Below are 27,657 nucleotides of genomic sequence, written 5' to 3' on the forward strand. Positions count from 1 at the left end.
CGGCCACACTTTCTGATTCAGCGAAAGTATCGATTAGAAAAGCAGGGGGTCTTTTTTAACAAGTCCACTACTGCCTGTAGAGATGCATGTGTGTGGAGGTCAGAAGACTGCTGAAATGGCTTTTATGAAAGCCTCATTTAAACTTTACTCATGGTGGATATGATCTCCATCCTGTCGGCAAGGAGAAATCCAGCGTGAATTATGATCAGATATGAAGCACCATGAGTGCGTGTGTGTTTGTGCGAGTAGCGGCTTGTTTTCAGTGTGTTTGTGTGCGCAGGTGTTGAACGTATATCACTGTGAAATGTGTTTGTGTGAGCATGTTCACAGGATTTAAAGCGCAGCCCTGTTTTTTCACCAGCATCGGGCGGCGAACACCAGCGAGTACATTCATCACAGCGACGGGTTTTAGTTAAGTGCTCTATTCACAGTGACTTTCACAATAATGCTATTAATTAGCAGTGCGTCGTGCAAAACATTCAAATAGGTGGAGTTGCTTGGCTGTGACCCAAGAGCCGAGGCTACCCATGAAGCTACGCTATACCAAAATCTTCCTTGACACAAACCGCTGCTTTCCTTTGCAAACATCTGCTTTATTCCCAAGACTGGTCATTGTAAACTGCACTGATTATTAAATGAACCATGCTGGTTTGCTGATTGAATGTTTTGCTGTTTAATCTTAAAATATCACGCAAACCTTCTTTATCAGCTGCTTAAATCATTGGTTTGTGACAGAATCTTAAGTAAAAGTACCTAACATCAGAAAGAAAATAGCCCAGTTATGCCTTTAGAATCAGCAAGAACGAATCCTTTATGTCAGCACCTTATCACAACATTACTTTTTCTTGTTCTTTTATATATTGTTCCAGTTAATCAGATTAAAACAGACCATTTCTATTCTTGGAAGTCTATTACTGTAAGTCCATATAAATCTTAATATTAAAAATGCATAAAAACATAAAAGTTCAATTGAGAAGCAATCAGACCCATGCTGATATGAGATTTTTGAGTTTTGAGTGTAGGGATCTGGGTGAAATTTTCGATATGACATTAGGAAACGTGAGTAAAGGTGTCATAGAATGTAAAACTGTAAATAATAATAGTTTTGTACATGGTAATGACATAAAGTAAGCCTCAAACACTATTGTTTCCTCCTTTAGGCTATGTGTAAACCTTGTGCATGAAAAGACCAAATTAAAAAACTGGCCAATCTCAACAAAACACCGACTGTGATGTTACAGTCGAATGTATGCCCCCAAAGTTAAATTACACATTAAATTAATAACAATGTTTTTACAATGCTAAAAACAAAGTTATGACAGTGCTGAGTTAGCGCTACATGCTAGTTAATGCTATATGCTAGTTCTACTATTGATGTTACAGTTACATTTTGCAGGTCCATATTAAAAAACGAACAAACTTAACACACAGCAACCTCTATTTCCAATCTCTGAACAATTGGTTTGTTCCTCAAAATCTGTATCTTTGTCTGATACAGGCTCAAACAAATAAATGGCCGCATACTGCAAATAAAATGGCGTATGCTACCTGTTTAATAGGGTTATACTTTCTGCGATAATTTCACATTATTTTTATCAAAGCAAGCAAGCAAGCAAACTTTATTTATAAAGCACTTTAACATCCAGAGCGGACACAAAGTGCTGTACAATAAAAACAGTAATAGATAAATAAATATATAAAAACGCTAAAACACACCCAAGACACACACGACTGCAAGAACACTAACAGTAAAAATCAAAGTATTGTGTTTACATACAAAACACGGCTATGACCGCTTCACCCAATGGTTCTATTTATCACCACTCCCTTAGTAACATCCTTATCAACCACACGTATTAGTTTGAGAATGGTTTGTTGTTTTTATTTGAGCTTTAATGCATACTACACAATGGAACATTGCAATAAGGTACTTGAGGCAAGTGCTGTATCGTGAATAAGTAACGGCTGAATGAGTTGCAGGCACGACGCAAAGCCGTTACTTATTCAAGATACAGCACAGCCCCTCGTACCTTATTGGTTACGTAAACACTTTAATTGTATATATACCACAATAACTGAAGTGTGCATGTGTTTTCGTCACGCACCCTAAATGTGAATTAGTTTTAACCTTAACATTAGGAAGTTTTTCCTGAACTCTCAACACGACTCGCTGTCAACAGTTTGCCTTCATCCAGAAACAGCTTAAATAACGCGACAGCAGCATATAAACCATTGCAGGCACTGTCATAATATTTCAGTCTTCATCACGGCACCGAAAAACAAAATACGTCCATAAGAACAGGTTTGTCATTTGACGTAAGTAAATTAAAGCAGTCGACATTATATGTAAGTCATCATTTGTACTCTGCATTGGGCTATGTGTGAATAATAAGCACAATCATTAGCCAAAAATCAGAAAATAAAAACTGCATGTAAACAGGAGTGAAGAGGTTAGCTCCAGTCATGTAAACATCTTACTGCGATTAAGTCCTTACTCTGATTATTGGAAATATTCACGTTATTGGTGTACAGTGTTGGGTAAGTTACTCAAAAAAGTCATTAATTACTAGTTACTAATTACATCTTCAATCATGTAACTAGATTACTTTACAAATTACTCTCTCCAAAAAGTATTTAATTACTTATTGCTAATTATTTTCTAAATCCTATTTAGTAAATGATACAAGGATAGGCTTGAAATGGCTCAAAGAAATGATATATAAAATTACATCAATTATTCTGGTCCCACTTTAGGGTCCGATTCTCTCTATTAACTAACTATGAACTACTTTTGCCTCAATATACTCCAACTACTGCTTATTAATACTAAAGAAGTTGTTAATTTTAAGTATTGGTAGAAATGGGGAGGGTTAAGGAGGTAGAATAAGGTTTTGCATCAGGCATTAATATGTGCTATTAAGTATTAATAAACAACCAGCATCTCATTAATATTAATGCTAATAATCAACCAGTTAATAGTGAGAATTGTAAACTCAAACCATGTTAAATCCACTATTGTATTATAGTATAGGATACATAATTGTTTTAGAGCCCATACACAGTATTTAGTTACATCAGAAGTAACTGTAATTAGATTACAAGAAAAATAAGAGTAATCCCTTACTTTACTTTTTCAAGGGAAAAGTAATTTAATTACAGTAACTAATTACTTAGTAACTAGTTGCACCCAACACTGTTGGTGTACATGTAAACGTAGTCAATGTTAATAGTCATGCAATGAATCAAGAAAGAGCTACATTGGCTGCATTCCTACTATCCACTGGACAATATAGCTAAAAACTGACCAAACCGATGAAAGAAAGCGCAGGCAAAGCACCTTTTTAATAAATCTTCTGAAGTTCACTGTAATTTAAAGGCCATTGAAAAAACTACTTATATCCTTGAATCATCATTTCAGGCTACTGCATTAAATAAACCAAGCGCCTTAATGTCATCCTGGTTTTCACTCATTTGGTGTCATCTATTCAGCTAGCCGCGAGGGAGATTGTTTCTCTCTGTCATACAGACTTTCATTACGGCGCTAGATTGCTCTTCCTTTAGTTCAAAATGGGTTCTCACCAGAGCTAAAGGAGAACGAGAGCGTAAACTGCTGGCTCTTCTAAAAGAGACTGGCGGTTGCATCCGGGCCTGATTAAGAGCGTTAATTGATAGCACGGCTCATAATGCCCCTAATGTTTCACCATCACGCCCAGGGGCTTTCTTTTCTGAATGAAAAGGAAAAATCCAGATGTAGAGTTAAGATGCAGAGTCTTCATTATAATCATTATCCTCCCCCTCAGCTCCGCCCCCTTCAGACAGCAATACTGAAATTAGCGTAGTTTTTTTTACAAAGAAATCACACGCAGATATTGACATTGATTCCTTGGGGAAAGCTATTTTATGCATTCTGACTTTTTAACACTGTCTAAGAGTTGGATTCCTCATGCTAAACATAGGCAAACTGTCTTGTATGACAAGAGTATTTCTTTCCTGAATGCACTTCGCCAGGAATCATACAAGTTTTGGAAAGTTTTTCGAACATGAAAGATTCATACGTAACAATCTTGCTTTATTTATTTTATTAGCAATTTCACTGCAGGACGTCCATGTAAGTCCTTACCAGAATAGCGCACACACAGAGCAACCAAGAGCTCACACAAAATCAGCGTCTCCAAATAAGTGTGTATTTTTTTGAGAGGGAAATTTAAGCTTGTTCAGCTTCCCAAACAAAGCAGCCTTTTAAAAACAATGGATATAGTTTGTTTATGAAATAAGGCTGGGTCATAAGTCACAGGCAGTACGTAAAAATCAAGCGTGCCGCACAAGCCCTGAAAAGTGAAGCCAAAATGTCTCGATCGCCCTCTAGTGACTGGTACCAGTATAGGTCATAAACCCCGCCTCCCCATGTTATTCAATGGGACTTGAGATCAACAAAAATTTTTAATTACACTTCAATTATCTTTTTTCCGAAGCTGGTTTCTGTCATTTACTGTAGTTTTTATCACGCTGATGTACATTCAAATGTTTATTTTTAAAATAAGTTTGTGTTTAGTTAGTTATTTAATGATATAAAAACGGTGGTGTCAGGTCATGATTGACAGCTGTGATACCATGTGATATGCGCATTCTGCGAGAGCGAGGGCGGGGTCTTGATTTCGCGGCTTTACTTCTTGCTCACTACTGCGCAGGACTGGTCCCAAAATCGCTACTGCGCAGACTCAAGACCCAAGATGTCAGCGCCATATCGGGACACTGGCGGCTCACTTTTCACCAATGGAATCTTTTCTAACAGTCTATGGTAAGAATACATAAAATGTCTATGTTTTTTTGCCATTTGGTACTTAGGTGCATATAATGTCATGCCAGGCACTTGTAGTAAATTATATTTTATTCAGAGATAGTGAAATAATGTTTTGTGTGTTGCTTGCTCGTGACTCACACCACCCGCGGTACGCCTACTGGATAAGCTCAGGCTTATTCGGAAAGAATCTGTAAAGCTGATCTGTCTTTTATAAATCAGATAAAACTAAAGGCTCTTTGGATACATGAAGGATGCACTACTCTATAGGTACTCAAGATTAACATGAGATAAGCAGAAACACCGTCTGGATGGTTGGGATATCCATAAATCAACCGATGAATTTTTCTGTCCGGTGTGAAGCTTTACATTATAATCACATTCAGATTAGAGATATCATTAGGAAAAGCAATAAAACTCTGAATTAGATGTGGTGATTTACTTCATGAACTTGGCTATTGATTCAGGGAATCACTAAAACAGCCGAGTCTCTAGCCAGGGGCTACTGATAAGAGATTTGGGCATCTCATTATTCCGCTGTCTTTACTAAAAATCAGGCCAGAGGCATGAGCTAAATACATCACTCTTTAATTCTGCTCCTGTACAGTATCAGCAGCCCAGAAGAGGGTCATGTGACAAGCAGTGACACATAATTACAGTGCCGGAGTGAATTAGTCTAGGTCCTAAAGTGAATCCAGGCGTCTATCTATCGACCAAAATCATTTCATCACTTTGTGCAGCAGGCAGCCACACATAAACAACTTGCCAAACATAAACACTTGATGTGAAAATATGAAACATACATTTAATGCACATGCATTACTGTCCATTAGCTCCATGCAGTCATAGCTCAACCTACGTTACCAGAAGCCTTGATACATCTGCCATCGGTTTATAATCTCCAATTTGATAATTCATATAATTAGCATAGATTTATTCCCTTTAATATTGCTGCTTTCTGGGTCACAAAGCTCTCACATCAAAAGAAATATGACGAGAAGACAGCATGGAACTGAACTGAATTGCCCGTACATATTAAAACAATTAGCCTATAAAATGAGATAAAAGTCTACTAACACAAATGCCAGTCTAAAAGTCAGCTTTAGATAATCGCAGGGATTGGCCATAGGATTGAACAAGTTCCTAGAAGTGAAGGCTATAAAGCAACGAGAATGAGAAACAAGATTAGCGCATGGTTCTTACCTTCGTACACCGCTTTGAATCCTTGGCCGCTTACGGCGTAGTCTGACAGCAGCCACAGTGTGAGTCTCGGTCCTGTGCTCACTATAGGAGCAGGAAGTTGAAACCCCGTCAACCTTAAATGCAGAAAAGGAACAAAGCGGCAGGATTATTATGCTGCAGCTTTGCCAGCTGAAAACATTTGAGCACTAAATAGACTGCGCTAAACAGACTGTCTCAATTTCAAGCTTTAGTAGAAAATAAAATCCCGTCATTGCGGTATAAAAGCTAACTAGAACAACGCAGGTGATATGTGTGGAAAATTCTGCACGGTATCGTCCACCAGGGTCCTTATTGCTCCAATCATCCGAATGGTAGCAAATAAACCCTTTACAGACCCATCAAACTCAATCAATAGAGCAACTAAAAGACCACATTTCACAGGTCAAAGGTTACAGATGGACACACTAGAGCTACATCAACACTGCTTTCAGCAGAATGCACAGAATTGTCACTTGCTATGTATTTCCCTGAATAAACAACATACTGAGTAACTGTATAGTAATAGTAAATAAATAAAACATTTCTGTAGAAATTACAGTATAAGTGGGTATTACTGGCAACTAGCTGCTAGTAACTAACTGTAGATTTTACATTTATGTTATATAGTGGCAACAGTTTGTTTAAAGTTAAATGAACATGAAACATTTTCTGTCTTTATCTTCTACAGTAAGTTACTGGCAACCAGCTGCATAATTACAGCAATTTTTTTACAGTGATACAACCTGCAAATATTTATGCAAACAATTTGACCACACAGTACGTTTTTCTAAAGATTTTTAGTTTTTTCAACACAATCTGAAAGAAATTTGTAACAATTTTATGAGGTGGCTAATACGTGTCACACTAGACTGTTAGCATGCAAAATTTCTATACACACCCTTGCTTACATCCGCAGCAACCGGATGGGATGTCACTTGCTAAAGCTTGAATTATTTTTATTTAAACATCATGAATTACTTCACAGCATTATAATAGTGTATACCAATAATGTTATTTTCAGTTTTTCCTCCATAAGACATGTCACGCTGCAAGATATCGATCATCTTTTTACATTCATATTCACACAATACAAATTTGCAGGTCAGAGTCCACCGAACTTTAGAATGCAAAGAAATGTGAATTTTTATGCACGACCATGTGTTTCCAGTATGCCCCATTTGCATGTGTATGAATAGAAAAAAGTGCTGTATGACCATGGCATAATTCCTATGAATTTGAATGAACTCATCTGTACGTTTTAATGTGATCTGCTTGTGGAGCGACAAAGGAAGCTTGGCGATTTCCAGCGACATGAGCGACCGTTGGTGATAGGAAGGTCCAGCTACGTGACGAAGTTAAGAACAGTTCAACTTTATGCAAATGACAAGCAACTTTCAGGAGCGACAACCAATGAGAGTGAAGCAGTGGAGTGCATGTCTTTCGTCAATTACTGAAAGGACGGTTATTCGTTTGTTTATAGGTGTTACTAAGGGGCTTTTTACACCTGGTCACTTCATGCGTTTTCTCTGATCGGATAGCTATCCGATCGTAAAAAGACCAGGTGTAAATGCCCTCCGAAATGTTTTTGAGATGGATTCAAATCCGATCGCTCACACCACTTCAGGAGGTGGTCTGGGACGGATTTCAGATGAAACTGGACAAGTGTAAATACATCTGGTTGATGAAACCACATCTTTCAGCGCATAACTCGTACGTAAGCATGTTACCCAGAAGTTAGCCGTCAAAAAGGCAAACAAACAAAGACGCTCGTTGCTTTATGGAGCGACGACAGCGGGTAAAAAAGCTTCCTAGAATAAATAAAAGAGTCTAATGACAAACTCAAATGATATTAAACAAAGAAATAAAACTTTAAGAGAGAGTTTTGTGAATGCTTTTCCCGTCATTGACCTGCATTAAATCACCGCGCTGTCACTCTCCTGCTGCGCTGTACTGCGAGCTTCAGCTCATGCCAAGCAAGGAGACGCGCGTCCCCTGCCCAACATACAGTACAACATACAGTGCTGCCTATTGTTGCATAAACGTAATCTTACGTTTTTTAAAGCGGAGTAATAAATAGTGTATTTGCATTTTGGGCGTGGGATAAAAGATCAGATTCATATCCGTTTTGCCAAGACGCATTTATGTGGCCAAATGTAAATGGAACAGTTTTAACAAATCAGATAGCTATCCGATCAGAAAAAACACATGAAGTGACCAAGTGTAAAAAGGCCCCAAGACAACCAGAATTAGAAACGCCTCCTAAAGACCTTAACGAAAGAGACTAATCATATGTTTTTGTATGATTCACTTCGTAAAATAGTTTGACATTCTTTAGAAATGTACTTTTATATTCCACATTGCAAAAACTACAATATCTTTGTTTTTGAATAAACTCTCACTTTAACAATTGGTTTAAATAGCTACAATAATATAGCCAGGTGTTTATAATGGTTATTAAGGTAATATATTGTTCTGACAAGGCACTAATAACTGAAGTAAGTACAATGCTGTGATCTGTACTGTGCGAATGTATCCTGTGGGTATTTTTTATAGACTTGATTAGAGCAAAACTGAGCCTCCAGCTGCCAGGTGTGTTTGACAACCGTGCACGTGCGCTCGCAATTTCCCACCGCACCAATATGACCCATATAGTCCTCCGGGGTGTCAGCAGAGCAGAATGTTAAACCGTGTGATGCGGCTTTAGCTACAGGCATTGCTCTGAGCGTTCATGTTCCAGGGCTCACATCACTTTTGACTTCTAAGTCGGATCCCAAAACTGTCATCTAATCACCATCAGCACAGCCCGAACACAGACCAGCCAGTGGCGGAGATCTGGGTCATTTTATATGTCTTTGGTAGAAATAACAAACTAATTGAGTTGAAATGTAGGCAGGAGGCGTATGACTCAAAGGGGATGAACCGGTATTTCAAATGGCTACAAAAATCTTTTGATGAAAACCATTTCCAAACAGAAACTGTTTAAAAAGCAAGAATGCCACATTCAGATAAATGTATTAATTGCCTCTGAAAAGACTCGTGCTGTTAAAATATCACAAATTCTCATGAGAGTACTCATACAGCACCAAGAATAATTTTTGATATGTGTGAGTTTCTTCAGAAAATGTAATTTAGAGATTGTTATTGGCATGTTCCCTGCATAGGCGTAGCATGCCATTTTAAGTCTGGGGGGCCAGACTGGTCTATCATAGTATCTAGACCGGAACATGTATGATTTTTACAGGAAACTAGACATATTTTCATTGATTACATTAAAATAACCTTGCCAGAATGTTAGATAAAAAAATTGATAATGGGTTTCTCTTTCTCCGCCATTGACGAGATTTCTTGTCAATTAAAGGGCACCTATTTCATTGCTTAAAAAAAGACGTAATTTTGTGTATTTGGTATATTACAATGTGTTTGCATGGTTTATGGTTAAAAAAAAACATTATTTTCCAAATACCGTACATTTTTGTAGCTCCAGATATGCCTGTCTTCCTAAAACGCACTGATATTTTACAAAATTCATCGATTTGAAAAGCTCTGTGTCCCTGATTGGCCAGCTAACCTGTACGTTGTGATTGGTCTGAATACCTCTGACATCAGCCAGAAATGTGACGGTCTTTACCATGTTTGAAAGATTCGCTCAGAATGCAATGCTAACAGGAGTTAACTTACAGGCTGTGAGTCCGAAGTGTGAGGAATTATGATAATGACGGCCTTGTCCATGTTATACAGTCCAGGAAGTAAACTGTTGCCTACAATCCGTGTTTTTTTTTTGTAGTCCAAGAAAAGATTTAAGTTGGAGACGATAAATCGCGTCATTGTTTACTTTGGGGTTTGTACCGTTTGCATAACATTTCAAAATATCTCACTTTCAACATTTGATATGTTATCTATATTCTACTGTGAATAAAATATAAGTTTATGAGATTTGTAAATTATTCCATTACTTTTTTACTCACAATTTCTACAGTGTCCCAACTTTTTCTGATTTGGGGTTGTATTTCTGAACATATAGCGGACCATCTGTAAAGATCATCTATCGGCTGAAAGGGTAAAAAAGGTGCATTTGAGTGGTACCACAACCAATGAGCTAAAGAGAGCCTCAGTGAGGCTGGTCTGACCAAGAGGCTGTGAGGTGTGCCGAGGCCTGAGGCGGGCTCTATTAGAAGTCCTTTCCACATGGATGAGTACTGCAGCATCCAGTCCAGACTCTCTATTAGAAAAAGAAGCACTCCCACTCCAATTATCCCAGGTGCTCCTTTGGGAACGGAATGAGGATATTGGAGAAAAAAGAGGGAAAAATACAAAAACTAGAGAAGCAGAACAGGTGGTGGTGTGCAGGGTTCACCGAAGGAGGAAAGACAGATTGCATGTGTGCGCTTGGACGTTTGTCTATTTGTGTGCGTACAGTTTGTATTTACATGCTGTCCTCTGAAAATACACATTTGTGAATCTTTATGCGTGTGTGCGTGGGTGTGCATGTTTCTATGTGTAGGAGTAAGATACAGAGGCTAAACTAAATTTTGTCAAAGCGCCTTCATCCAGATCCATCATCATGTTGTTGAAGTGGATAAGTATAAATAACTTAAAAATGTGGCACAGCTTGCCTCACTCTCTACTGCATAGTGAACTTAGGTATGTATGAAAATGAGTGTGTTATAAGTGTCACTGGAGAAATTCTCCTGATTAAAGCCATCCGTAAACTCAGCGCCCCGCCTTCCTCCACCCTTCAGTAGCTCCATGCCGTGGCTGATTTACAGAGTCCAGCACTGCTTCATAATAAAATGTGATTAAATGGAGTGTCAGGCCATGAATAATGAACCTCGGCACCCAACCACTGTCACCACACATCAGAGACCTACCAGCGTTCTTTGTCCCACACCAGAGTTCGCAGACATCCAACCATTACCGGGGTTGATACTGAACTGCCTGCATTAGCATGGTTGGCACCATTTGCATTTCATGCATGGCCTTGTTCCAAAAGACAGTGGAAGCTGATATCAACACAGCATGTTCCAAGAAAGAGACGGCAAGCAAGCCAATCTGAATTGCATATAGTCCAGATGACAAAAATAACTAAATTCTTCTTCCTCTATTTTCCATGTGCAATGGCTGTTGCTACTATTGATTGTATTTTTTTCTCTTTCTGTAACTTTTTTAAGTGCAATACTCCTGCTTAAAGCCAAAGTATGTTGACAAAAATATAATGCCGAGAACTGAACAAAACAACCATGCATTCTTCTTAGACACCCAAACAATTTAAATAAATGGGAAGTTGGTCCACTGCTACAACACCTCATGGATACGATTTCTACTCAGTGCTGGAACATCTAGTCGAGTGTTAGTGTTGTCAAGCACTGTGATGATGGTGTCTGGCTTGCAGTTAGTGTTACAATTCATTGTGTTCAATGGTGTTCAATCCTGGGCTTTGAACAGGCCAGTCAAGTTCTTACACACCAGATTCATTAAACTATTTCAATGTCTGCAATGTCATATTGGAACAAAAGAGCCAAAAATATATCCCCGAATGTCATTGTATAGCATTACTTTCTCCACTAGAATTAAGGTGCTTAGCCAAAATAAAATTGACGAGGAACTGCCCACATACACTACCTTTAGCCGTGTAGTGCATTTCAACAGCTACTCGATGCGAAAACACAATGTGAATTGGACAAAGGTCACCTACTTGCTTTTTAAAATAACATATTAATAGCATCAAATTACAGCAGGCTGGTCCTTCCTAATCTCATTCAAAGGTGAAGGTGTGAATCGCTGAGGCAGCCATATACCAGCAGGAAGAAGGACACCCTAGAGAGATCGGAAGGATGTAGTGGCAGGATTCTGACAGGCAAGCAAAGAGAAAACATTAGGGGATAAATTATAGAGTAAGAGCAAGGGTGAACGAGGAATATGTTATGTGTGCATGCATCTATCAAAGCTATGACATTCTGGCATTACTGGGATCTGAAGGGTATAAATTGACAGCTTGTTACTTTGGGAGGGGGGATTGGTTAAGATAAATGCAAGCTCATCTAAAGGTATATGTAAGATGTTCATGAATAATTGGATTCCTTGGCGGGCTGTGCTGAATAGTGTTGAGAATTGAGAAGCAGTTCTTATTCTAAACAGGTTGAAACTGTGCTACTATTCAGGGGAGCTGCAACAGACTACTTTATCTACAGTGCAAGTTAACAGTGCTAGCGGTGATGTCCATTTCCCAAACAAAAGATGTCTTGAGACAGTATTTTCTAATAAGTGTTACTTCTGTTGGCATTAAATCCAATATGTCTTCTTTAAAAAATTTTTTTTACACAAAAGTACTATAATAATCATTCAAGAACCCAATAAGAAACCAGAAATCTTGAAGAGTAATCTAAGTTGGAACCTAGATCATTAAATTCCTTACTAATCATATCCCTAGCGCCAAGTACTACTGTCTGTGCAAAATATATAGAGAAAGAGAGATCTCCTCATTCAATCCACCTGTAGAGAGGTATATGAGGTGAGGTGAACTGGATTGATGGTGTTAATAGCGTAGACTGCTGCGTCTAACACAATCACTGCCGTAACTCTCTTGTCTTCAAGGACTTCAGTCATCCCGGGCTGCAGCAGTTACGTACTCACTGGAGCGCCTCGAAGTGGCTAATGTCCAGGGTAAAAGGTTCCCAATTATCTTCTCCTGCCATCATTCCCAACCTTCATAAACACAAGCTCTTCCATCCTGCCTACTCACACACACTTCCACTCATCTAGGCCAGCTTTCCTCCACCAGAGCTATTTTAGCATTGCTGCAGTGACGGGTGGATAGCGTGAGTCTATCATGGCCTGTAATAGGGCCGTTGAGTGGTTTCGCGCTTGGGACCAGATTACTGTAATGTATCTGACCTAAAGAGTACATCCACAGCATTCACACACATCAACTGGAGTCCAAGCCATCTGCTAGAGACATCTGAAAGGAATTGTGTTTTTAGGCCTTTAAAGGCACATACTGTAACTACACTGCAAAGGACCTCACTTTGACCTTCTTATGTACCTATATTTGTACACACTTCATTCTGAACTCTTTCCCCGCCAGCGTTTTAAAAAAAAAATGCAGCCAGCCCCAGCATTTTTCGTGATTTTCACAAAAGTGTAATGCCTTCAAGAAAATGTTCTTCTTTAAATATATAAACATACAATATATCAAATGAAAGAACAGACCCTCTGCTTTAAAAAAAAATTCATTCTACCTTTATTAGTTCTCTATTTATCACCTCTTAAATATGGGTAGGTTTCTTCAAAAACACCAAATTTTGAGCAAAAACATAATTCCATTTTTGCGAAGGACTTTTGATAGAGATCAGATGCAGAGGGATCTTTAAAACATACTCGGAGATCTTTCACGTGAGGCGTAAAGTTGCGGAAGTGCAAAAAGTAATAGCGGTATTGCGGAAAGCCAATTGTCGTCATTGGCAGGGAAGGTTTTTTTCCGTAATTGATGAGATAACTTGTCAATGGCAGGGAAAGAGTTAAAAAATATAGGTGATACACGATCCCATAAAATAACTTTAATTCTGTATGGTTCCATAAAGATTTTTTTAACATCTGAAAAAAACTTCATTTTAAGGTTCCTTGAAAAAAACTTTGAAGTAAATGTTTAAAAAAAAATGGAAATATGGCATTGCTGACAGGAACCTTTGGTAGCACCTTTATTTTTAAGAGTGTAGTGTATGAGCAGTGGGGTGTTTATGCGCAAGGAAAGGGTTGCAAAGCGTGTATATTTCCAAATATTCCAAGTTGGAAACTTAAGGAATTAAAGAAAATTAGTTGTATTAGTTGGGTAATTTAAACAAACTGTATCACATACAAACATTAGCATGCTAAACATCTGACTTTATTTCATACAGATGCCACAATTCCCATTTATTCCCATTTCCATGGAAAGTTCTCAGATTTTTGCAATCCCAGCAGGAATCAAGATTTGGGTCTGACATGGTAAATCTAAACACATAACACTGCTAGGATATGCTAAAGGATATCTAGCAGTCTCAAAATCAGACGTTATCTCCATGGCAATATCTCATTAACCTGCTTGGTCTGGTTCAGACAATGCCAACACAAGGAATGCCAGCGCAGCCCTAATAACTGCCTTCAAACACAGTGTTTTTTTTTTATTTTGCCCTAATTAGTTAAATATTTATTTTCTACTCATAATTGAATTATAACGAGATTTATAAAAGGTTAAATACATTTACATTGTATGCATTTGGCAGGAGGTATTATCCAAATCAACTTACAGTGCATTCAGCTAAACATTGTTTCAGTATGTGATACCATAACCTTTTTGATGCTAACATAAAACTTTGTTAATTAAACTACAGCGTTTACTTCAGCATTCTGCACATGCAGACCAGCCCTCTACTGTCGCTCAACTGGTAGGTCACAGCACTTCCAAAACTAAGGTTGTGAGTTTAATCCCAGAGATCTAATAAAATGTGCAGTGTACTCAAATAAGAAAGTTGATTTGGATGTATAAATGTAAATGTTAACCCAGTGTACCAGTTTTTTTTTCTCAATGAAGATAAAACACCAAATTCAACTGACTTCCTGTGCCCTCCTCTCACCCACATTGAGTTCCTCATCTACTATTTCAATCTACAGCAATATCTATTCTCTCAAACAAGCTTAGCCAACCTTTTCAACTAATGTGCCAAGTCTTTTGTTCTTGGGCCCGTCGGAAGTCTTGATGTGACATCTCAGCTATCTGCTATTCAGGGCTCTGCCTTTTAAATGTTCCTTCATTTCAGACCCCCTGAATACATGTCAATCCATTAAAAATATAGATTGTGGGAGCACAAAAGATAACCGCAGCTCAGCTGCCACCAAGGTACATAAGTGCAGATATCATAGAAAAGTCATGAGCGGTGTCTGCGGGTGAGATGAAGATCTGGTGAAAGAGAGAGAGAGAGAGAGAGAGAGAGTGTGTGTACAATAGGAAAAGCTGCACACACTGAAGGATTGAGCGAGAAGAAAAGTAGCACAGGCTAAATTATTTAGTATGGAGAAGCAGTGATATAATACTTTGCTGATCAGGCAGAGGAATTTTAGGGCCATAAAAAGCCCTGAAAAAAAGAGCAAGGGAAGGATGAGTTATTGGTGGGTGAGCACAGTGGCAAAACTCATCACGGGGGCATAAATGCTCCTACAAATATGGCTGTGGAGTTTTAACATTGCGGCAAATGACCATCTGTATCACCCTTCTCCAACCCCTATCACCCGCTACGGGCACTCTACATAAATATGCACATGACATTGCACCTGAGACAACCCTTATGACCAAAATAACCACATTCTGCATCAGGACACGTCCTACGGTCTCTCTAACATTGGCCAAGTGCCCTCAATATAGTTTCCCATCAAGATATAACCCATCAAAAACCTCTTGAAGTTGGGAAAAGTAAACTGAAAAACTCTACTTTACATTTGAACAGTTTGGACTTTTGTAACTCTATGTTCTTTCCCAGTCCTTGACTGATGACGGTTAGTAAATTGAGTAGATGACACCTATTACTGTCATACTGTCATAGGCAGAGTTCATATCACAAACACACAATGATGATGATCTTGCTGTCAGTGTTCATGAGTCATGGTCTATAATGAACTGTCACATTAAACAACTCCACTTTGCCTTTGGTACAGTATCTACAAGAGACGGACTTAACAGATCTGTTTCGAAAGTTTTGCTTTTACCTTGCCAGACAGGCCATTGTAAAGCTGGTAGCTGTGTTTTTGGCTTGTCTTTATCTGGTCATTGGCTTGTCAACCAAACTCTATGTCCCAAAACAACTGCTGTCACCAGTCCGTAGCTGGTTTGTTGCTTAATAATGATGGACCAAGTAATGTCCATCTTAGACCAAAAAGAACCCAGGTATGTTCTAGCCGCTATCTTATGCTGTATTTTCAAGCGGACATCTAAACAACCACCCTAGTCCAACAGCTGTAATAATAACAGAACACAATGTACACAATATACACAGAAGATATACACAGTTTTCACACAAGACATAAAGAAGGTACAGAGTGTACACATAATGCTGAATTACTTATTACTAATACTTCCAGTTCTAAAAGACTATTTTCTTAGAGACAGCTAGAAAGACAAGGACTGGGGTTTTATATTTGGGAGGGATGGGGGTATCTGAAATAACTCCTAGAAGACAGAGTGTAGGACCTTTCAAACGCAACTTGCATAAATTACCGTATAGGCCTACAACACAGTAAGCGGGCATCAGAATCTAAACCGCGGCTGATAAGTCCTTATCAATAACTTTGTATATTTCTATTGTGCTTGTGAGGTTGCTTTTACATACATGTAACGTTACATACCATAGTTATATGATTAAAAATGCTTCGTTGAGTGTTGGACCTTTCAAACGCAGCTTGCCTAAATTACAGTATACAGTACAACACAGTAAGCGGGCATCAGAATCTAAATTGCACTTGGTAAGTCCTTCTTTATCACTAACTTTTTTGTTTTGTATTGTATTGTTAAGTGTTGCACCTTTTATTAGTGTTAACCTGTTAATAATGTTTTTAGTAAATTTAAACATACGTGTTGTATAGTATAAGTTGCTCATGTGCAACGGGCAAATTTGGATTTCTCTCTTTGCCTTTACAGAGATGTGTGTATTTTCGATGAGGATGCGCTTCGGTCCTAAAAGCTTGACGCATCTTCACGTTTCTATCAAAAAGCGTAAACAACAAAAATCTATCGCTGACAATTGCATCCTCATGCCAAAAGTTTATAATTTGAATGCATTTAAAAGTTTTGACAGTTGAAACTTTTATTTTTCGCACAGCTGCTCTAGTCTGAGTACACAATTCGCGCGCGCACAAAGCAGGATGTCATTAGTGCACGTGAAGAGAACGATCTTTCTCACGTCTTAAAGCTACAGTAACCTAATTCATCTCTCAATGAAATCACTCTCTGCTCTTGAACAAGAAACTGCTGTACTTCATATGAATGCGTATATATTTAATTCATACAGTAAAGACTGTGAAGTGTTTTATTTTTATTACTTTTAACAATATAAAGGCATATTAATTGGCATCGGCTGGAAAAATCCTGATTGTATCATCCCTTATAAAAAAAACATAAATTTTGATCTTAAATCCACTATTGTATTAATTATATTGTTTTACAGTCCATACCCAGTAGGCTATTTATTTCAATTACAACAGAAGTAGCTGTAAATTACTGGAAAAATAAGAGTAATCCCTTACTTTACTTTTTTCTGGAAAATACACTGCTTAAAATCTGATATCTCATTATCTATGCACATTTTGAAGATACTCTATAAATATCAATATGTTTTTTGATAGCACATTTTAAATGTTTAGTGTAGAAACTACTTTTTATTTAATTAATGTGTAAATGATTTAGGTGATGATAAAGAGTCTCTCCCAAGTCTCTTTCTACTTCTATGATGCTAACTGTTGCCATTTTGATAATAAAGAGTTTGGTTTAGTGCCACTCGAGAGACATAAAGAGGGAGTGAAATTGCCCACTGGTGCCATTTTTGGCACATTAATCTTCATTTACAACAGTATTTGATATACACAATATTCTGTAATTGTATATCTTCAGCACAACTGTCTCGATAATATCTTCAATATGTTGACCAGCCCTATTTGCAGCATGTTGCTAAGTGCATCTGTTGGCAAAAAGGTCTCTGAAAACAATTACAGCTACAATAATTGTGCAGGAACACAGTTTTGATTGGCTGACAGGATCAAAATCCATCCATCATGTTGAACAGGTCTGCACCAATAATCAGAGCATCTCGAGCGAATCCATATTCCAGCCAACTGTTTGCAATTACATTTTTAATATGATATTGAGATCCAGATGGAGAAAGAAAAAGCGGAAAGACCGTCCCTCCTGTAATTTCTCAGAGATATTTTCCCCATTTCCTTTCCCGTATATTTCCCTTTCCTATCTTCCTACCGGTTCCTCATCTCTCTCCCTCTTTCTCCGCCCCACAGACTTGCAGATTAATTATTCAAATGTTATCTTCATTGCCAAAGCGTAAGTTAGGAAGGAGGCTACAGGCTTAAGCTTCTATCTCTGACTCTCTGAATAACGCATTCAGCCTCGGAGGTCGTGGCTGAAATTGCGTTATTTGTACAGCAGGTCATTTTATTGTTCGCTATTTCGCTCTTTCCCTCAGCACTGTGTCAGAATCCTAATAAACTCTCAAACTAGGTTTAGCCACTGATTTAATTAGATGCAAAGGACATTTGGAGCGCACTGACCGTTACAAAGATACTTCTCAATCTTAGCTTGGCTTAGCTTTCACTTTTATTGTGCACCACACTGTAGGCTGTTTGCACAAACAGGTGGAAAACAATCCATCACTCATAATGCTTATGGGAGCACTACGCTACGGCTAGAGGATTTTTGCACCTCCTGTATTATAAAAACCATCGCAGATCCGTATCTCCAGAGGCGCCGGGCACCTTGCATTTACATTCCTAGGAAGATGAACCCTTCACCATGCTGACTCACCACTGCAATATGACAAGTTATTTTAATTAAAACAGTTAATTGAAGGCACTTCCTCCCAGCTCTTAACAAGCTTGCAAAAGTCACGTATGAACTCCCTCCCACTCGTGCTCATCTCCTTCACTGTATCGGCTTATCGACATCAAGCAGCAGCTTTGTGCTACAGAAACCAAACAGTACAGAACATTAAGCAGGATGAATGGATACTTAAGTTAAATGAGGGTATGAGATGTTTTAGCAAGCATCAATATCATCCTCAATTGTAAAGCATTATTCCTTTCCCCAACCGGTGGCTGGACAGATAGATCACATTAGCAATTCTGTCCCATCATTACTTGGTTAATTCGTTATCCTCACTGCCTATTCTTTCGTCTGCTTAATTAGGCAATTGTACCACATATTTGATTTATAACACTCAACAAACGTTTGACTCCAATCTATTTCACATTGAATACATTTGTATTGTTTTGTAAAAGCAAGTTCCTTCAAGTCCTATTTGAGGCTTAGTTCACACTCAACATGAATTTGATTTGGTGCTCAAACTCAATATATGTGTTATTGTAGGTAATACAATCTTGATTTATATGTAGACCTTGTAGTTAATATCTCGCAATGGAAATGTAAGTGCATTTGGACATAGCTGCACACAACATGGTGCACTTTTCATTACACACAAAAAATATGGTGCAAAATAGCACTATAAGAACTACTTTAAGTGCAATATAGTACCTATGTAGAACCATAAGTTGTGGATGGAAAACTACAAATCGACGTTGTCCGATGAAAACCACGTATGTCCATTTTGCCGATTTTTTTATTTTTTGACGGTTGAATGTCCAGGTTCATTTCCGTATACAGTATACTTCACATATCTAAATGGCCAATGAAAAGTTGTGAAATCATTTCATCTGATTTTAACGTATATCCATTTGGTATCAAAGCTGTCAATCACGCCGCATATCTCCCGCCCTGTGGAAGCATCTTGCCGGTCTCGTGAAGTTTCATCGAAGCTCAGCACTGGATAGCCGAATAAACATAGCCTGGTGAGACAATGACTTTCCTTCATCGAGGTAAACAATTCCCCCCTGACGCCAGACATACGTCTAGGAGTGACAAAATTATGGTAGGACTGTGCAAACAAAGTATCTGCCTAGCATTACCATGTCAGTGTATTGATTCATTGTCCTTCATAGTTTGCAAGAGACATTTAATAAATCTATAATTCATATTAAATAAACTAAGCGTATTTAATAAACTAAGACGTAGGCTATTTAATAAACTGAGAGTATTCATCTGTCAGTATGAAACGCGACTTGGCCATTCTAATTAATGATCGGAAGAACGCATATCGACTACTGTTACTGTAAAATATGCATGTATGCCCATTTAAACTCAATTTTGGTCAAATGTGGATTATATCATTACACTGGCAAGAATATGGTTACATGTAAAGATGCCGTACCAAGTATGACAACGCTACATTCAACTGCTTTTAAAAAATGTTTTTTTTTTTACTTCCTGAAAAGTAACCGTTTTGGACATTCGTGAGTACTATGTTAAAATGAAACTAGTTTAGTTCTAAAATTAGCTGCTTGTCTGAACAAAGCCTTACAAATTTTTGATGGCCCTTCATTTTTAAAGGGCTTCAACATTTGTATTGCAAATTACACTACGATAAACAACTCACTTGACTTTTTAATTAACCTTGTTTTGAAAAGATTTTCTTTGAAAGGCCATGCATTTCAGAGATCTCAAAAAATACCAAAACAATAAAATGTTTTCTCGCACCAGTGTTCTAAACATAACACAGAACGACTCAGCATATATCAAGGACGGTGTTGGTCAGAAGGTAACATTTGAAAGGACATCATAGAAAACAACCCAACAACTCTCCTTTAAAGCCCAAACACATGCAGACTCTTCCACAGGCGTCTCATTACAGAGAAACCGGATCAATTAGGCTCATTATCACTTTTTTCCCCTGAGTACCGCCTGTGTCACTTTTCAGGAGGTGCGAGCGTAATTTGATGAAGTATTTCACACTTTGAAGGGTGGAGAGATGAGAGTGGGGGATTGGGGAGGGTACGTCAGAGGAATGAAAGAAAAGAACTATCAAGTGAAGACAACAATATGTCACAGCTGATCATAAGCCGCATGTAAATGTCACCCAGACTTTGACATATGCTTCGGTTTTATCTCTGACAGCAGATTGAAATGAACAATTGAGCCCCTTTAGATATCTCTAATGTGTGATGAGCAGAGAAGAGGTCATGTTCATCTTTGTAGGTTAATTGATGTTGCCTTGCACCCATGCACCCATTTCAACATACGCATAGTGTAATACATATGCTACCAAAATCTCATTTCTGCTTCCAGAACTACAACAACAATTTGTAACAGCAAAGAGCGGCTATGGAAATGAGCGTAGATAGCAACAGTACAACTTTTACATTGATCAATTAGAATGACATCATTCACCTCCCACTGTGCTTTGGAAATACAGTATGGTGCGGTATTTGTGGCCTGAAGTACTGTATAACTGAGAAAGAAATAAGAAAAAGGAATAAAATGTAATGTATCCTCCATTTATGGCTCTGCCAATATTATGGGCAACAATAAGTGCCGAGATTTCCATCAAGTACCTGAGGGTGGTAAGAAATAAATCACGTCATATGGGAAAATGCAGTGGGATATAGAAGGAAGAAATGATATATGGCAGTAAGTCAATGGAATCTCAATAGTTTCCACCAAATGGACAAATATTTTTCTTCCTTGCCGTCCCCCGTGTTCTCTCTATTCAAATAAACCCAATCTTGACATATTTCCATTAAAGTACCAGCATAAACTCTAAAAAATGCTCAGTTATTTTCAACCCAGCATTGGCTCAAAAAAGGAGGAACCCAGCTATTGGGTTAAATCAACCCAGAAAATGTTTATATTTGACAATAGGTTAAAACAGCATTTTTGGTTGAAACAACCCAGCATAGGTTAAATTACATACCAAAGGGTTGGTTTTGTCCCTTTTTGACCCAGAAAATGTTAAAATATATATATATATAACCCAGCCTTTTTTAGCGTATGTACACAAAGACGACTTCCTGTTGACTGTTACCGAATTTGAGGTACACAACATATTACTCAGTCCCTTCAGCCTTTTACTATTTATTTTTGTGATTTTTGCAATCAAAATGACTGATAATTTCAGCCCAGTCTCACAAAATTTCGTTATATAGTCACGTTTTTTTTAATTCTTTTTTCGTGCTATTATCACGAAATTTCGTGTTTTTTCGTGAACGTATAACGAATTCCTGTTTTCGTGTGATTATCACGTATTGGGTACTTGACTGTTTTGTCCTATTTTCTTACCATTGTTGCTTCGGTTTAGGGTTAGATTTACATAAAATTACATCCCTAACCAAACCCAACTCTAACCCTAACGGCAGGCGACATATAAAAAAATAAATCAGAAAAATTGCTTGGAAAATTGTTTGGAAAATTGCAGTAGCGCCTCACTGCAGAACACGACATCCAGGGGGCGGGGTTGGATTCAGATCCAGGGGCGGAGCATACACGTGTTGTTGCGTTACCATTTCCGCATTGAGTCCTAACTAAATTAAGTTATTTTTTTGACAGAAAAACAAACTTTACTTATGACTACAATAAAAGTAGTGACTTTAAGGTGAAATGTAAGTGTTTTTGCTATAATGTTTTGGAGTAAAACATTTCGGGCACTACGAGTAATTCATGCAGTTTAATACCTATGAATGTATACAGTATAAATATGCATAATTATTAACATATATATGGCAAGTTAATTAGAAATTAATAAATTGAATGTTTGTCTTGTAGCGACTTTGAACTTGTTTTAACACGTCTTTCTTTACAGCCATTAGGAAACAGGTTTCTTAAACATGGTTTAGGTTTTTTTAAAATGTGCTAATAAAAGATATCACATAAATTTGTGTTTTTATGTGTAATATGTGGAATAATGTACAGCCAAGCGTGTCGCAAATATATCCCTTCAGTGATATCACCCTGTCTGGAACGTCTCCCATTACCTCCCCTTACACTAACTGTGATCATTACTTACTAAATTATGAATCATTCTCAACTATATTATTAATCAAATGTACACTTAAATTGATAAGAGCAAACGTTGGCGACCACAGGATGCAACTAATTGCGGGCTGCAACAACGCAAATATAGTGGATCATTTGGCGAAACAAGTATTAAGTGGGAGGAGTTGGATCTAGATTAAACCCCGCCCCCTGGATCTCGTGTTCTGCAGTGAGGACCATCTCAAAAATTGTGATTTTTTTCCTCCTCTAATAAGGATACCAAGCACCATTAGATGCTTGTCTAATATTAAATTATTATTAAGAAGTTCTCAAGTAATTAAATAATTAGATAAACAGTCAGTGGTATAATCAGAACAAAGAAACAAAATGAAAATATGACAAATAAATACAACTTCAAGTTACAGATACACTGTTTGTTTTTTGATTAATATAGGCAGCTGTCAAACAGTGGTTTTAAAAACTGTGTCACTAGGATGATTTAAAGGGACTGTAAGTAGGATTTTAAGTGTTTTATTAATCAAAATCAATGTCTTTATACATGAATATGTGCTTGTTGGTATCAAATGACCTCTGCCAGTGATTTTATTTTTCTTTATAAGCTTAGAATTTCTCCTCTTTACTTAGATTGAACGGGTAAGTCCAAGGAGGCATCCATATCGTTCCGCCATATTGATAAACTATAATAGCAAAGAGGTACAAAAAGCATTAGCCTACCAACGCATTTCCACAACGCGTTTTCATTCAGAACATGTGAACCAGCTGCAACAGACAAGGAGATCCGTGATTACATAACGGCTACCGTAATTGCAACACGCATTTGGAAAGCCGAGGCGCTAGAGAGCACTATTCGTTTAAATGCAAAATACAATTTCACCACTAGATGGGGGTAAATAATACAAACATATGCATCAATCCTGATCGACAACCCAGAGAGAGGTGCGTCGCTTAATCTTGTTTTTATTTTTTTAGGATCAATCACTCTTTAAAAAGTTTAATAATGACTTACCTACAGTAATGCACAATAGTGTAAAGTCTAAAAACTACTGCTTCCCTAAACTTTGTGTTTACTTGTGTGTTATTATGCATGTATGTGACCGTTCAAGTGCAAAGCCTGCACTGTAAGAAATACTTTGCTGCCTTAAAATTTTTTGTTAAATCAACTCAGATTTACAAGTCATGTCAACAGAGATGAGTTGTCACAACTTATAAAATATAGTTGACAAAAGTCAACTTAATTTTATAAGTTATAACAACGTACCTGTAGTTATAACAACTCATCTCTAGTCAAGATAAATAATAGTAAGTTGAAATGACAATCAGAGTTGATTCAACAAAAAAGTGACAGGCGTCATGCGCACGTGTTTGCTAACGCTGCGATGAGATGATAGTGCACAGATGTCCCAAGTTTCCAACAACTTAATAAAAGGACTAAAAAAACTAAATTAAAATGCATTATGACTTTGCTTCACCTGGTTATTGGCATTTACGTGAGAAAGCAGGTGCGCCACACAGGTCTCACACAGACCTTTCACATATCCTCATGAAAATAATGCATTATACTAGATTAGAATTAAAAACAGTAAAATTAAAAAGGAGATAATGTAGTGATATGTGCTCAGGAGATTGTGATTGACTGTTGTGGGCACGGGGTTGGTGGTAGTGGGGTGTAGCGTGCTGGAGAGAGAGATTAATTCATGTGCGTTAGTAAAATAAAGCCAGAAATGTTCACCAAGTTGTCTACTCTGTATCGTGGCTAAATATTATCTCATTTTATAAAATAATTATGAGAGCTTTTTATTTTTTTCCGATGAAATAACAAATTATGCAAGATCGCAATATAACGTGACATTTTGTTGATGTTGCAATGTGTTTTGCAACCGCGGAATCGCGAAAAACTATAGGGAATGTTTACTGTATAGTTATTTGTTTAAATGAGCACATGCAGTTTGTCAAAACATGCTAATTATAAATATTAAAGACATGTGTGAACATAAACAAACAGACATGCAAAGTCATTTAACAGACATTAAATGGTTACGGTGCAATACTGTACTCAAATGACTATGCTGACATGTTTAAAGTGCAACTTTTGACTAAATTTCATTGTTTTATCTTCTGCTCATCACATGAAGGACTGCAAAGAATAATGTTCACACACTTCATAGACTGCACTGACAGCAAATAATGCTGCATAACTTCAAGCAGAGCACACGCTGTTCTACCTGACTATGAACAATCAATTATAGCCTGACTGCCCCCAAAACGTCCAGTTAAATCATCGGAAAATGGTTCATAATTTATCTTCTATAATACAGTACAGCAGAACATCTGTGATTTTTAATAAGTGCATTACATGTTCTTTAATTTAACATTTCACTTATAAACAAACCCTGTGTGTCCTTATGGCACAAAAAAAGTGTTTTATTTAGGCACATCACTCACCTGCACCTGTTTTTCTCATTCCTCTCTTAATGAGAGAGTGAACTGCCAAAATTAGGATAATAAGTAAAAAATAAATGATAACTTGTAAGCTATAATGGGAATGTTCCTTGTTCTTAAATTAAGCTACAGTAATTACGTATAAGAAGCAAAGATGTCAGGGTCTAAATTCTTTTACATCTTTACCCGTACCTGCCACACATGATTCAAATGTCACATGACATTTGACAAAATATGGGTGTTCGAGCTCATGCGATCCTGCGCAGACCAATCTGCAAGGTTTGCTGCCTGCGGGAGCCATCAAGTCGGACACCTGCTGCTTGCTGTAGTGTGCTGTCTTTCTGTTTTTAATCACGAAAGAAGTGAATTAGATATAACTTTATATTGAATATTACAGTTGCTGTTTATAGTGTATTTCCAAAAATAACCGTAAACATAAGCCTGGATTTTAGAATTTCGTCTTTAGCGTCTTTTCATTTTTTTTTACATTGCACAATATAACATATTCAGGTGTGTTAACGAGTTTTACCTGTTATAAAACATGAATTTATAATGTGTTTAAGTGGAACTGAAGGTTCGGCAAAAGTGACTGTGGTTACGCCCACTGAGTGGCTGAGCGACAGCATTAGCATAAAATGCGTCTAAAATGGGAAAAGTAGTTGTGTGATAGACTGTGCTAACAGATTCAACAAAAAATTTCACACTGCAAAAAAAAAAAAAAAAACACCCAAAGGAGAAGCAAATCAGTAGCTATAGTCATATGTCAGGTATGTACAATTTTGGGATAAAAGTTCTATAAAAACACACCAATAAATACTCTTATTCTGTGTAATTGCAAAGTTTTTGTCAGTGATCCTTCATTAAAAAAGATACATTATGATGAGCCTTGCGTTCTACAAAGGTGGGATGGTTTAATAGTGTTAGGCAAGACAAACATATATGTCAGAAAAAGCAATGTCTGGCCATATGGCAATGTCCGCAGACTACTGGTTGTTTGCCAAGTTGTTAGAGTCACTGTTAAGGCCAACTTAATTCAATTTAAGCTGATAATAGTCAGTTTTACTGCCGTTTTCACAGCAGCCGCTATGAAAACCAGCCATTTTGTTGAATGTTTTGCCACTCAACAGGGCGAGCTCCGGCGTGGACACGTGGAAAAGTGACTTTGTTCCATACCCTCTATACATGAAATGCACGTGATTGTTGTCATCAGTGAGGCGACCAATCACGAAGAGCTCTGCCGTCAGAACTCTGTTCAGTCGCACTGGAGAGGCTGCGCCACTGAGATAGCCGGCTACTCTCGAAACGCTCTCACGGTACCTTAAAACCACAGTCACGTGCATTAAGGGCCAGCTCAAGTCTGACAAAATTTCTAACCGGCATGCACTGCTTCAAGTCAGCCGCAGATCGATCTGCGCAGCACCACATGAAGTCGAACACACCTATTAAAAAGCCAAAATAAAAGCCCTATGAATGTCTTACACTGTTAGACTTAACTGTAATGTCTACAGTTGCTTACCACAAAATGCCCAGTAAAATACCATCAGTTTCTTTTCCAGTTCATTACTGTAATATGCATTGAATTATGGGCATTAACATTTAATTTACAGTGATTTACTGTATGTTTTGAAATTGCGGTAGACTGCTGTAAAACAACAGCAGTAGTGCTACTGTAGTTGAATAAAACAGTGTTATAAAAGCATATAAAATGGAAAAATAAAATATATCTATGAAATGAAATACATTTTATTTGTTATGCTTTTAGTAGTGAAGCAAATTTCAACATGTGAATTGTTTGTCAGCAGTGTAAATAATTTATTGAGAATTGTAGATAGAAACAAGAAAAGGATCATGGATAAATGCTTGACCGTCAGATTTGAATTTGACCTCAAGACTTCAAAACACTAGTGACGCCAAGATTGCGCTCCTCGGAGTGTCGGGAGAGTGACAGAAAAGGCTACTTGGGGAGTGTAGGTGACTCTGTGGCAGTGTGGTAGTGTTACAGACCTATGATAAGGGTGACCTGGGTTCGATTCCCCTTCAAGCCGATATATTTTTTAAAACTAGGTTACAGTAAGGGTATTATACTGTAAAATGGAACTGCGGTAAAGGCATCATACTGTAAAAAACATGTACAGTTATGGTACTGTAATGAGGCAGTTACAGTAACTCACTGGCAACACGTAGCCAGTGAGTTACCGCATGTATACAATAAAAAGTCTAACAGTGTACATGTACTACATTAGACTAGAGCAGGATTCCCCAAATCTTACCCTGGAGGGCCGGAGCACTACTGAGTTTAGGTCCAACCCTAATCAAACTTACCCACCTGTTAATTTCTAGTGATTATGAAGACCGTGAATAGCTTACTTAGGTGTGTTTGATCAGGGTTGGAGCTAAACTCTGTAGTGCTTCGGCCCTCCAGGGTAAGATTTGGGGAACCCTGGACTAGAGGTATTCAACAAACTGCACTTCACCTATCTGTGAAATTTGCCAAGGGGTCAGATACTTGGTTATACTTGCATATACTTTGCCTATTTCTATCAGGACAACACTAGCTCCATGACATTTT

At 37.7% G+C, this 27,657-nt stretch overlaps 1 protein-coding gene across 1 annotated transcript in view; it reads right to left on the minus strand.

Moving 5' to 3' along the window:
• csmd2 (CUB and Sushi multiple domains 2) overlaps positions 1-27,657 on the minus strand; it is a 317,300-nt gene that overhangs the window by 260,561 nt on the left and 29,082 nt on the right. The window contains exon 3 of the mRNA XM_055218930.2: positions 6,002-6,114. Within this exon, the coding sequence (XP_055074905.1) occupies positions 6,002-6,114 (113 nt within the window). The remainder of the gene's footprint in view (positions 1-6,001; positions 6,115-27,657) is intronic.

This window comes from Misgurnus anguillicaudatus, chromosome 20 (genome assembly GCF_027580225.2).
Source record: "Misgurnus anguillicaudatus chromosome 20, ASM2758022v2, whole genome shotgun sequence".
NCBI classification, from domain to species: Eukaryota; Metazoa; Chordata; class Actinopteri; order Cypriniformes; family Cobitidae; genus Misgurnus; species Misgurnus anguillicaudatus.